A 13,545-nucleotide genomic window follows, 5' to 3' on the forward strand; every position below is an offset into this window, starting at 1 on the left:
TGGCGGGGCCGCTCCATGTCAGACATCCAGGCTCCTTTGGTTTTATTTCCCTGTTAAACTTAATGTGTAGTTTTTAATTCCACTGCTTGTTCTAGCTCCCACTACCAAGACCACCTGCCAGCCAGTGGAAGAGGGGAGGAAGGGCAAGGCACACCTGTTCTCTTCAAGGGCACCTTAGAAACTGCTCACTTTACCGCACTCATGTCTCACGAGTCAGAACTTAGTCACGTGGCCCATTTAGCTGCCGGGGAGGCTGGCAAACGTAATCCTCAGCTGGGGGAGGGCTGTGTTCCACTAAAACCTGGGCTTTCATTACCAAGGAAAGACTGGATTTAGGGGTCATAGCAATCTCTGTCAGAATATTTATTTTCCATAGTTGTTTTAAATTCCCAGTCTGACATCTCTGCCATAACTGAATTTGGTTCTGATGCTGGCTCTGTCTCTTCAGGCTGCATTTTATGCCTTTTAGCGTACCTTGTAATTTCTTTCTTTCTTTTTTTTTTTGGCTGGGCTGCGCGGCTTGCAGTATCTTAGTTCCCTGACCAGGGATTGAGCCCAGGCCCTTGGCAATGAAATCGCCGAGTCCTAACCACTGGACCACCAGGGAACTCCCTAGCATGCCTTGTAATTTTTTATTGAAAGCTGAACGTGATGTACTAGGTAAAGGGAACTGAGGTAAGTAGGCCTTATGGTGTGAGGCTTTGTGTCTGTCTGCCTAGGAATTAGGCTGTGTTTAGCGTTTACTATACCTGTGGAGGCTGAAATTGCCTATGGTGTCATTGTTTTTATCTCCCTGGCTTTCCCTGGGTTTTCTCTGCATTTCCCTAGAGACTTTTTCTTAAATAATGTCTAAGATGTGTGGGTCTTTGGGCTGTGTTTCCCCGTTATCATACAGGAGCCATACTGATGTGATGGTGAGGTGTGGGGGAGGGATTGTTTTACAATTATCTTACAATTGTCTTACAGTTAGGGGTTAAGTCTCCTTAGTGAGCCTGGGGCTGTGCTTCTCCCCCAACCCCTCAGGTGGGATAGAAAGCCTGGATAGGAATCCAGGAGTCTGGAGTTATTTCCCTTTTCCCGTGTGCAAGGTAGAGCAGGTCAGAATTGGGCATTTCCCTTCCCTCTGGTGTGTTAGGCTTAGATAAAACCCCAGATAGTTAGGGAAGTAGTTTCTCCCAGGGACAGCCCTCCTTAAGGAGAGCAGAGTGTCTGGTATATTTCAAAATTGGTTCCTTTGCCCCCTCCCCCTGCTGCAAGCATGAGGGGGGTTTCTCTGACCGTCACCATGAGGACCTGGTTCACCCCCGGGAGGTAAAACTCATGGAGACGTAGGGCCTCCTATGACTGGACCCCTGGAGTTTATACCTCCCAGACTTGTGCACACCGAGCCTCCAGCAGTCATGGGTTTAGGTTTCCCTGCCCCAGTGTCTGCTCCAGGAGGCCGTTGATTCTTTGCATCCACCTGTCTGTCCCTTCACTTTGGGGGCAGAGCTTTGCCCTGTGACTGACGATCTGAGACGAGTCACTGGTGTTGTTTGTTCAGGCTTTTCTTCTTACCCCAGGCCTGGAAACTGCTCATTTGCTTTCTGTCTCTTTGGAGCTGCCTATTCTGGACATTTCACATAAAAGGAATCATACAACATGTGACCTTTTGTGTCTGACTTCTTTCACTTGGTACAATGTTCTTTAGGCTCATCTATGCTGTAGCCTTTATCAGGACTTGATTCCTTTCTATGGCAGAGTCACATTGCAGTGTGTGGAGAGACCATGGTTTGCTTATCCATTCCTCCGTTGGTAGGCCTTTTGGGTTGTTTCCATCTCTTGACTGTTTGGCTGTGATGCTGTTATAAGCAGTTCTATACAAGCTTCTGTGCGGACAAGGGTTTTCTTCCTTCCTATAGAACATGCCCAGGAGTGGAAGTGCAGGGCCATCTGGTAATTCTTTAACTTTTTGAGGAACAACCACCACAATGGCTGCACCATTTTACATTCCCTCCAGCAATGTATGAGGGTTCCTATTTCTCCACATCCTTGTCAACATTTGTTATCTCCTCTTTTTTTTTCCCTTAAAGTCATCTTAACAGTTATGAAGTGGTGTCTCACCATGGTTTTGATTTGCATTTCTTTTTTTAAAAATTTTTATTGAAATGTAGTTGATATACAGTGTTGTGTGAGTTTCAGGTGTACAGCAAAGTGATTCAGTTTTTTATATATATATATATATATATATATATATATATATATATATATATATTCTTTTTTTACATTCTCTTCCATTATAGGTTATTACAAGATATTGACTATAGTTTCCTGTTCTATACAGTAGGTCCTTTTTGGTTATCTATTTTATATATAGTAGTGTGTATATTTTAATCCCAAGCTCCTAATTTATTCCTCCCCCCACCCCATTTTGGTAACCATCAGTTTGTTTTCTATGTCTGTGAGTCTGTTTCTGTTTTGTAAATAAATTCATTTGTATCATATTTTTTTTTTTAGATTCCACATATAAGAGATATCATATGATATTTGTCTTTCTCTGTCTGGCTTACTTCACTCAGTATGATAATCTCTAGGTTCATCCATGTTGCTGCAAAGGGCATTATTTTATTCTTTTCTATGGCTGGGTAATATTCCATTATACATATATATATATATATATATATATATATACATATATATATATATACATATATATCTGATTTGCATTTCTGAAATGACCAATGATGATGTGCTTGTTAGCCATCTGTCAGGACCTCTTCATATTATTAAAAAGTATTGAGGCTCCTCAAAACTTTTTGTTATGTAGTTACATCTAGTGATACTTATCATACTTAGACACTAAAACCAGGAAATTTAAAAAATATTAGTTATTAATTCTTCTATAAACAGCAGTAGTAAACTCATTATGTGTTACCACCAGAGCGATGACATCATCACATATCATGTAGCTTCTGGAAAACTCCACCATACATTTGTAAGAGAATGAGAGTGAAAAAGGTAAATAACATCTTAATCACAGCTGACCCTTGAACAACACTTGAGTTGGGAGCAATGACCCTCTGTGCAGTAAAAAATCCACGTGTGAGTTATAGTCGGCCTTCCGTATCCATGGTTCTTATGTATCTGTGGTTCCTCTATATCCCCGATTCTGCATCTGCGGATTCAACCAACCAGGGATTGTGTAGCACTGTAGAATTTACTTTAAAAAAATCCACATAGGGCTTCCCTGGTGGCACAGTGGTTGAGAGTCCACCTGCCAATGCAGGGGACACGGGTTCGTGCCCTGGTCTGGGAATATCCCACATGCCACGGAGCGGCTGGGCCCGTGAGCCATGGCCGCTGAGCCTGCACGTCCGGAGCCTGTGCTCCGCAACGGGAGAGGCCACAACAGTGAGAGGCCCACGTACCGCAAAAAAAAAAAAAAAAAATCCACATGTAAGTGGACTCATGCAGTTCAAACCTGTGTTGTTCAAGGGTCAACTGTATTATGAAAAAAATTTTGATCTCATGGACCTCCCTCCCCCAAAATGAGTAATGATAATCCAGTTTTATTCAAGTAAGATAAATAAGATTAAAAAAAATTTTTTTCTGGTCTTATATTCGTCTTAACATTAGTTTCCCCAGAAAACATATACTTGGGGGATGTTGATGATGGAACCTGATGGTACTTGGTTGGTCACAGAAAGGACAGAAAATGGTTCTTTAATCTAGATATGGACCTGCTGACTCCTGCCCATTTTTTTCATAACATTTTCCTGCCCTTTCAGAAATGAAAACTGGCTGCTGATTTAAATTTTTCATTAATCTTCATTATGTGATTTTGTTTAACCTGGACATCTAAGTCAACTGATTGAGAATTGAGATTTTTGGCAAAAGTCTGAATCTGCACTGAAATCTCAGCCCCTGAGGCTGATTTTTCCAGTGAGAGTTGAGGGTGGGAGGCATAAACCCCATGGTTCTCAAAGTGTGGCCCTGGACCAGCATCATCAGCATCAGTTGTAACCTGTTAGAAATGTAAAGTCTCAGGCCCCACCCCAGACCTGCTAACTCAGACACTCTGGAGGTGGGCCCAGCCTTCTGTGTTTTTTGTTTTGTTTTTTATTTTTGGCTGCGTTGGGTCTTCGTTGCTGCACGTGGGCTTTCTCTAGTTTCAGAGAGCGGGGCTACTCTTCCTTGTGGTGCGTGGGCTTCTCATTGTGGTGGCTTCTCTTGTTGTGGAGCACAGGCTCTAGGTGCGTGGGCTTCAGTAGTTGTGGCACGCTGCCTCCGTAGTTGTGACTTGCGGGCTCTAGAGTGCAGGCTTGGTAGTTGTGGTGCACGGGCTTAGTTGCTCCACAGCATGTGGGATCATCCCGGACCAGGAATCAAACCCATGTCTCCTACATTGGCAGGCGGATTCTTAACCACTGGCACACAGAGAAGTCCCCCCTTCTATGTTTTAACAAGGCCTCCAGGTGATTTTGATTTGCTCAACGTTGTGCAAACAGTTTGAGGATCACTGGTGTGACCTTGTCCATAATCACATGCTCTCCCACCCCACTCCACCCCGACTTCCTTCTTTCTTTCCTTCCATAAACATTGAACGTATTGCTCCCGTATCAGTGTTTTTATGATACTTCTTTGAAAATGTACACATTTGCACATTGTGTGTCTGTCTGTAAACATCAAATTCGTGCTGGCCAAACACAGAGTATCATTTATAGCAATCCAAGAGAAACTAACTCTTGAAGTGGCCCATTAGTCATGTACAGCTGAAGCTTTTTGACCGGAATAATCCATTACCTAGGATCTAGCTTATCTCCCTTCTCCTGACATTAACTCCAGTGAAATCTTTTCAAATATTGAAGCTCCACAGTTCCAAGGGCTTGGTTGTCCTCTTTTGGTATTACCCAAAGACTATTCCCCCATGGACTCTGTTCTTTAGAAACTCAGAATTGAAGGTTCAGTGGAGGGGGGCTAGTTTAGAGCACTGAGCTAAGGTCCAAAGCATTCCTAGTTACCAGTCCAGAGTTCTTAGGGGGCATTCATTAAAGGATGTGATCAGGAGAATGGGCTAGTCAACCAGAGGCTGGGAAAAGACCTACGTGGACCGAGGAACAAGGTCCAGTTACATAGGGTAGAGAGCGTGTGTGTCTATTTACATTAGTGCTAGGGTTTTCCTTGGGATTTCTAAACTGGGAAGTTGGGATGAACTTAGCATGAAGCTACTCTTCTTTGTATTATACATGGCATGGAGAGAGTTCCATGCCGGTCATGCTTTAATGAACACATACACATGAAAATGGGACCAAGAGTTCTGGTTTTTCCTCCCTGTTCCTCCAGTGACCTTGGACTTGCTGCCTACGTGCAGGTCAAGCTCGCTCGTTGATACTACAGAGCTGGCTTCACGATGGGGTTGCAGGTGCCTGGTGTCCTGTGATGTGACTTCAGAGCTTTCCAGAACCCATGGGATCAGGAGATGCCTCTTGGATGAGTGTTCAGCTGCCTTGATTTTGATTGTGGTCCATGACATCTGCGGGTTCTTCTTGCCCTTGGTTTTCTAGATTGTCCTTCTATTCTTCTTCCTGTAGTGATATAACAAGTCATAGTCATGGGTGTAATGCCACACCAAGAAGAATGTGGTCTGCGCCCTAAACGGATGTGGGTGGAGCATTCAACAGAAGCCCCCATTGACCCGCTAACTTTAAATCCCACCCCGGGATATTGTGACCTTCCCACATGCTGACCACCCCTCTAGAGATCAAGACTGGCAGCCCTGAGGTCCTCACAGCGTGATGGTCCAATCATTGTGCGGTGAGTGGGGCTGAGAAAGAGCCTGAGACCCAGACCATTACAAGTGTGGAGGCTGGGTGGGTCTTAGGGAAGGGGCTACAGGAGGGGGTCTGCTCCAGGGCTACTCCCCACGGGGTACATGACCCTCACGTTACACGTCATCCTCGTGTGTAGTGACAACAGTCCCCCATAACACTCTAACATCTGGTGTCATCCCCAAGTCAACCCTCTTCCTTAACCCTCACTTCTGATCAGCCACGTGAACTTGACTCACGTATTTCTCGATTTTTTTCTCCTTTTTTCAAAAAATTTATTTTTAATTTATTTATTTTTGGCTGTGTTGGGTCTTCGTTGCTGTGCGTGGGCTTTCTCTAGTTGCAGCGAACGTGGGCTTTCTCTAGTTGCGGTGAGCGGGGGCTACTCTTCATTGTGGTGCACGGGCTTCTCATTGCAGTGGCTTCTCTTGCTGTGGAGCGCGGGCTCTAGGCGCGTGGGCTTCAGTAGTTGTGGCTCGCAGGCTGTAGAGTGCAGGCTCAGTAGTTGTGGCGCACGGGCTTAGTTGCTCCGCAGCATGTGGGATCTTCTCAGACCAGGGCTTGAACCCATGTCCCCTGCATTGGCAGGATTCTTAACCATTGCGCCACCAGGGAAGTCCTTTTCCTCCTTTTTAACTTACGTCCACTGACCTAGTTCATGCTCTCCTCGTCCCCTGTGTGGATTTATTCCATCGTAACATAATCAAACTGCCACCACCATTACCCACCGTAACTCCAGCCTTATTGTGGCCAGACTCTTCAGAGGGCCAGTGCTACCATTTATCGCATAATCGAGCTTCTGTGGCTCGCTGTCGTCCTCAGGATCGGGCCCGAGCTCCTCAGTCTGGCCTGATCTTCCAGGCCTTGGTCCCTGGCCATTCCCGCAGCACCACTGTCACCACTGCCCCGTGCACTTTACACCCCAGTGTTCAGAACTGTTAGATCCTCCCAGACGTCCTCGTGCCCTTCAGGCTGCCTTACGTCTCCTCCTGCCCCTCTGACTTGCAGCTTCTCCTGCCGTTCTTTATCTGGCCGCTGGTATCAGCTCTGAAAGACTTCTGGGTGTCCCCATATAGGATTAGGTTCCTTTCTCTTCGTTCCTGTAACACCTCAACCTTAGGCTTTAACAAATTACATTTAAAGTCTCAATTCTTTTCCCCTTCTCCTCCACTGATCTGTAAGCTCCTGAGAGCAGGGGCCATTCGTATTCATCCTTAGGCCCCTGGCAAGTGCCTGGTACATAGGAGATATTCTCATAGTCATTTTAAAATTGAGATATAATTGACATAGAACGTCATGGAAGTTTAAGGTGTACCATGTGTTGATTTGATACATTTATATATTGAGATGTAATGAACACCGTGGTGTTAAAGCTAACACTTCCATCATATCACATAACTGTCATTTCTTCTTGGTGGTGAGAACATTTAAGATCTAGTCTCTTAGCAACTTTTAAGTATATAATACAATGTTGTTGATTATAATCACCTCTGCTGTGCATTAGATTCCCCAGAACTTATTCATCTTCTAACTGCAAGTTTGTACCCTTTGACCAGCATCTACGTAGGAGATACCCTATCAAAATTTTTTGGAAGTATACAGAAGACAACAGCTGCCTAAAAGGAATAATAAAACCAACTAGCTGTGCTAAGGGGTTTTCATGAATTGAAAACTAGTTTTCTAGCTTGCGCTGTACCATAAGAACTTTCTGTGGTGACGGGAATGTTTTGTATCTATGTTGTCCAATAATGTGGCCACGCGTGGCTATCAAACACCTGAAATGTGGCTGGTGCAACGCGTAGACCGAATTTTTAATTGCATTTAATTTATTTAAGTTTAAACTTAAATATCCACACGTGGCTAGTGGCGACCCTATCAGACAGTACAATCCTAGACTTCCCCAGCCCTTCCTCAGCCCATGGGAACATCTGGTTACTTCCTAATTTGCTCAGAGCTCCCATGGGGCAAGGCTCCAAGAACTGGTGTGTTGGCAAATGTTTAACAACCAGCTGTCTGAAAAAGGCTGCCTGTTTCCATGGTGTAAAAACTCCCACCACTCTCAGTTTCAAGCTACCTTGAATACAGAGTTGGGGAGAGACGTGCAGTATAAAACCATCATATAGATAGTATTTCCTCGATACAGATGCAAATAACCCTGAGAATAAAGTAGTAAAATGCAGTAAAACAATTAGAAAGTGATTAATTTTGAGTACTTATTAACTTTCTCTTTTAATAAATTTATTTATTTATTCATTTTTGGCTGCATTGGGTCCTCGTTGCTCTGCGCGGGCTTCTCATTGCGGTGGCTTCTCTTGCTGTGGAGTACAGGCTCTAGGCTCGCGGGTTCAGTAGCTGTGGCTCGTGGGCTTCAGTAGTTGTGGCATGTGGGCTTCAGTAGGTGTGGCTCGCGGGCTGTAGAGCGCAGGCTCAGTAGTTGTGGCGCACAGGCTTAGTTGCCCCGCGGCATGTGGGATTTTCTCGGACCAGGGATCAAACCCGTGTCCCCTGCATTGGCAGGTGGATTCTTAGCCACTGTGCCACCAGGGAAGTCCCTGACTTTGTTTTTAATATAATTTATTTAACTGTAAGTTTATATAATTTAATTTTTAATAATGGCTATGCTTAAAAGCAGTTCTCAAAATTTCAGAACATCTAGCTTTTGGCTCTCAGGAGCTGGGGTAAGTCAGCTCCCGGTAATTGCTTTAAAAAATTAAAAAAATCAAATGTAGTATTTCTGTTTGGCCACAAGAGGGCACCATCAGATGAAATTCAATTCTAGGAAGGCTTTTGGACCAGCTGTCTGGGTCAGTTTGAGGTGTCTGTTTAGGTCTCCTGGAAGATTGCAATTCTGGGAGATCTTGGAAACTCATATAGTTTCAGGCAGTTCTTGGTTTCACAACATCAAGTCCAAACCTTTCCCACTCCCAAATAGCTTCATTCCTTTGTGTCCGAAGGTTTGGGTCTTTAAGCTACCAAATACAAAGATCCTTGATAGGTATTAGATCCTGTCAGTGAGGGAAGGAGAGGATCTGTCTGTGCAGTAAAAATAGCGTCTTGGGCAATTTACCCGCATCATCTCACAGAATCCTATAAAAACGCCTCAGGAATTGGCTAACACGTAGAGGGATTGGTAGGTTGCCGGGTATGCGAATAATTCCTAACACGGCAACCCTAGAGGGCTTCTCCTTTGCGTTGCAATCATTTGTGCTTTTTAATTGACAGAAGGAAAACCAGGAGTTTATCGTGGGCCTGACGATCAAGATAAGAATGGAAGGAATCTGATGATTTCTATCTGGCTAGGCAGGCTGGGTGGTCGGAGGGCTTTGGTTCTTGGCGGGGGGTGGGAGGGTGACTCTCTGTCTTCTCAGGGTCTTCTGGGGGGTTTATATCAGGGTTGGCAGAGTGCACCCGGTGAGGAGGGGGTAGGGGATGCCCTGGGAGTGGGGAGAGTGACAAGCTAGGTCTCCATAGTCCTCTGTCTAAAGGGAGGGAGAGACTGACTCTGTGTGTGTGTGTGTGTGTGTGTGTGTGTGAGAGAGAGAGAGAGAGAGAGACAGAGAGAGAGAGAGAGAGAGAGAAATGATTTCACTCTCTTGATTCTTAACACTGTTAGTGCAGTGGGTCTCAAAGTTTGGTCCCTGGACCAGCAACATTGGCATCACCTGGGCATTTGTTAGACGTAAATTTTCAGGCCCTACCCCAGACCTGCTGAATCAGGGACTTTGGGGGTAGGCTTGGCAGGCTCTGCTTTAAGAAGCCCACAGGGAATTAGGAATTTGGGATTAACAGATACTATATAGAGAATAGATAAACAATGAAAACCTACTGTATAGCACAGAGAATTATATTCAGTATCTTGTGATAACCTATAATGGAAAAGAATCTGAAAAAGTATATATATGTGTATTTATATATATCTGAGTCACTTTGCTGTAAACCTGAAACACTGTAAATCAACTGTACTTCAATTAAAAAAAACAAGCCCCCCTGGGAGATTCTGATGCACTCGTTTCAGAACCACGGGTCCAGCTTGGGGTTGTCTAAACTGGATGTGTATGTATTAGATGCGACTGAGGAGCTTTTAAAAAGTACTAACATCCCAGTAACAACAGGGCACACAGTACGTACATTGTGGTCCCATTCACATGAAATGTCCAAAACAGGCAAACCCATAGAGATGGAACGTAGATCAGTGGTGGCCAGGGAATGGGGTGGGGGGATGGAGAATTGGGAAATATGGTGTTTCTTTTTGGGGTGATGGAATGTTCTGGAATTAGATACTGGTGGTGTATACGCAACAGTGCTGAAAACCACTGAATTACACACTTTAAAATGGTTAAAATGAAGAATTTTATCTCAATTAAAAATTAAAGTACTGATGTCTGGGGCCCACCCAAGCATTGGTATTTTTTAAATCTCACCGGGTTGTTCTCCTCTGCAGCCGGGAGAGTTAATGCAAATAAGTCCACACGTGGGGTCGCGTGGGTCAGGTTCCCGGCCTAGGGGGCTCTGGTGTGAGCGGCTGCATTGGGGGGGTGAGGAGCGCAGGAGAGGACCAGGGCTGACGCTGCCCTTGGTTCTCCGCTGCCAGGTGACAGGGGCAAAGAGGTCCTGGGCACTAGACAGAGGTTGCAGTTTGGGCCTCTGCTGTGCAACCTTGTCCATGTTGCTTAACCTGCCAGAGCTTGTAGCAAAGGTTTCAGGTTGCCATAATGTTCGCAAGATAAGCATGGACCCTGGCATACAGTAGGCGCTAGTGGATGTTCGCTTCCTTGGCTTTCCCATTGCCCCGCGGCTGTAATTCTGTCGACTCTGGGAAGGCGTGCACTGGCCAGTTCTCCCTCTGCTGCTCCCCAAACCCCTGGTGGTCAGGGAGGAAGGGGGTGGGCTTGCGGGGAAGGGGTCCCTGCCCCAGTGCTTTCCTGCGCGGCGCTCTCCCTCCCCCCAGCGTGGGCGGGGCTTCCTTGCCCACCCGGGACTCACCATTTCTGCTGCCAGGTGAGGCCAGTCAGGAGGAAGATGCTGATGAGCAGCAGGATGCAGCCGGCCACTGTGGACGGAGAGGAAGGTCAGGGGAGGGGGCCCCCGGGGCTGAGAGAGCGAGCCCGTCCCCTTGTATCCGTCCCCACCCCCAGCAAAGGGCTCGCTGAGAGGCGAGCGCTGCGGTTTTTGCCGCCCCTTTTCAGAACGCGGCTCCCTCCCGGCAGAGTTTCCCTGGAGGCTCCAGGACCAGGGCCTGGGGGTGTGGACTGGAAGGGCACAAACCTTTCCTCAGGGGGCTCCACTCTTTCTGTGGGGAGCAGCTGACAGGCACCCCCTTCAGAAAGGTTCAGAGTCCCCGGCCTCAGTTAAAGAGGCCGTGAGTGAGGCCCGCGATGGGTAAAAGAAATGTTGAAATATAAAGATGCATGATAAACACTTAGCATCTCCTGAAAGTGTTGTTTCCCAGATGCTTCTTTCCTGTGGTCCTGAAGCTGTCAAGTTATCCATACGTCCATCTGTCTATGTGTCTTAGACGTGCCTCAAAGCCTGTTTTGCTCCACTCACCCCCTCCCCTTATGAGATATAATTGACATGTAACATTGTCTAAGTTTAAGGTGTGCAATGTGTTGCTTTGATACACTTATACATTGCAAAATGTATTGTAATTACCATTTCTTTTTTGGGCCAAGAACATTTCAGATTTACTCTTAGCAACTTTCAAGTCTACAATACGGCATTGTTAGCTGTGATCACCACGCTCTACGTTCAATCTCCATACTTGCTCCACTTCTCACTGGAAGTCTGTGCCCTCTGACGCCCGCCTCCCCATTGACCCCACCCCCAGCCCCTGGTCACCAGCATTCTGCTCTGTTTCTAAGAGCTCGGTTTTGGTCTCTGTTTTGTTTTTTTCTCAAAGCCCGTTTTTGCCGCCCACCAGGAAACACCTGGAGTGTTGGTGGCATGCTTCTCTCTTCCGCTGGTTCCACCACATCCCCGCACCCTGGCCTCCCCTCACATGCAGGTGCCGGGTATTTTGTCCTCTAGGATCTGGTCGGGAGGCACTGGTTGAGGCTGGTTTGAGACCTCACTCCTAACTCACTACAACCGGTGCCTGTGATTCCGAGTCATGTTACTATCTGGATTCGTCTTTGACTTTTATAAACATTATATAGTGTAAAGAGCTAGTTTATAGTAACTAACCAAGCAACTCACCAACCCACCAAGCAAACGTCCCCTGGTCTCTGTCTGGGGCACGTTTGTCACTACCCACCTGCGATCTGATACTCCGTTGTAAATATGAACGTATCCATGGTCGCGGCCACTTCTGTGGGTGTTTGGAAATCTGTGGAAAAGAGAGAGAAGGGTGCTAGTCACTGCTGGTCGTGGGGCTGCACGGGCTGGGAGAGTCCAGGCTTCTCGGGGCTGGGGGCTCGGAAGCCACTGGAGAGCTAGGAGAGACCAGGGGAGCCTGGGGCCAACATCTGAACATTTCGTTCTTCTGCCTCGAGGCGCCGCCCTCATCTTGTTTCTCCTGTGACACTGGCGGTGTTTGAGGACTGGGAGGTTGCCCGCAGGTGTGTGATCATCTCTAGTACCTACGGGCAGCTCCAGGCCAACTCCTCCCCTTATCCTGCATCATGGTTTAATAGCCAACCTTTTATCTTCCAAGAAACTGCAGCTGTACCTGTGGTACCTGCCATCCTCGTTGTTAAGGGAAAATCAGTTTCACTGCCAGGGGGAGCATCCGTGCTCTCCTGAGGCTCTTCATCACCTGGAGGAGAGAGTAAGGATGCTTGTGGAACAGAAGGTGGGGCGTGGAGGTCTCATGTCCACCCCCTCCCTGTCTTCCTCAGCTGACTCCAGATGCACTAGCTGAGGTGTGAGTCTCAGTTCTCGGTTCCCCATTAGGGTCACAGCGAAGTGGCTCAGTGGCCACAGCAGAGCAGGAGGGAGGGAATTTTGTGACCCTGACCCTGGCTTTCTACAGAACTCAGCAACTTTCTCCCCACGCTGCCTACTCAGCTCTGGTTTCCTTCTGTGGCTTGGAAACGGGTCATCATAATACAAATACCATCAAACCATTAAACGAAGTAGAAATGCACAAAAGGAGAGCTTTTCTCTGTGACAGGTTCCCCGTTGCTCGTGGAGATGCCTGGCGTGCAGTGTGGCTCATGGGGGTCAGGCTGTGGGAAAGAAACACAGAAGCCTCCCTAGAAGATCCAAGAGAGAGATGTGGGGTCTGGGAAGTGGGGGTGAGCAAAGAAACCACTAACAGGGTCAAATGGAAGTGACTTTTGACTGTAGAAATAGTAAGGCTATTTCAGAATGAAAATAGCAGAAGACCTCAACGTAGGTGGCTTGTCTGCATGTGTGAATGAGCGTGCATGCGTGTGCATGTGTGTTTGTGCTTGAAAAGTCCCTTCCCTGCACATCTGCACTTTGGCAAAGCTCAGGTGGGACTCACACAAGAGGAGGGGGCATGCTAATGGTGTGGCATGGCACAAATAATGGATTTACATTATGTATCAGCAAGTTGGAAATGTGTGCATGGCATGTGGACTTTCCTTTTTGAATGAGGAAGTTTTGGTAGCTTAGAGTCAGAAGGAAAATTTCAGGATCAGCTAGAAAAGGGGGCAGCAGGATCACCAGTGAGGTAGCACCCAGGGGGCTTCGGAAGACCTTTCTTCCTCTTCCATCTCCTGCTGTTTATCCCCATCAGGGTACAGGGGACCTCAGGTGATGAAGACCTTGGAGT

The 13,545-nt window shown here is 46.7% G+C and overlaps 1 protein-coding gene across 1 annotated transcript in view; it reads right to left on the reverse strand.

Moving 5' to 3' along the window:
• Positions 1 to 2,233: 2,233 nt before the first annotated feature.
• IL2RA (interleukin 2 receptor subunit alpha) overlaps positions 2,234 to 13,545 on the reverse strand; it is a 45,886-nt gene continuing 34,574 nt past the window's right edge. The window contains exons 5-8 of the mRNA XM_067700603.1: positions 12,475 to 12,561; positions 12,061 to 12,132; positions 10,791 to 10,857; positions 2,234 to 5,564 (exon numbers count right to left, since the gene is read on the reverse strand). Of these exons, the coding sequence (XP_067556704.1) occupies positions 5,540 to 5,564; positions 10,791 to 10,857; positions 12,061 to 12,132; positions 12,475 to 12,561 (251 nt within the window). The 3' untranslated portion in view covers positions 2,234 to 5,539. The remainder of the gene's footprint in view (positions 5,565 to 10,790; positions 10,858 to 12,060; positions 12,133 to 12,474; positions 12,562 to 13,545) is intronic.

Source organism: Pseudorca crassidens, chromosome 1 (genome assembly GCF_039906515.1).
Source record: "Pseudorca crassidens isolate mPseCra1 chromosome 1, mPseCra1.hap1, whole genome shotgun sequence".
Lineage (NCBI taxonomy): Eukaryota > Metazoa > Chordata > Mammalia > Artiodactyla > Delphinidae > Pseudorca > Pseudorca crassidens.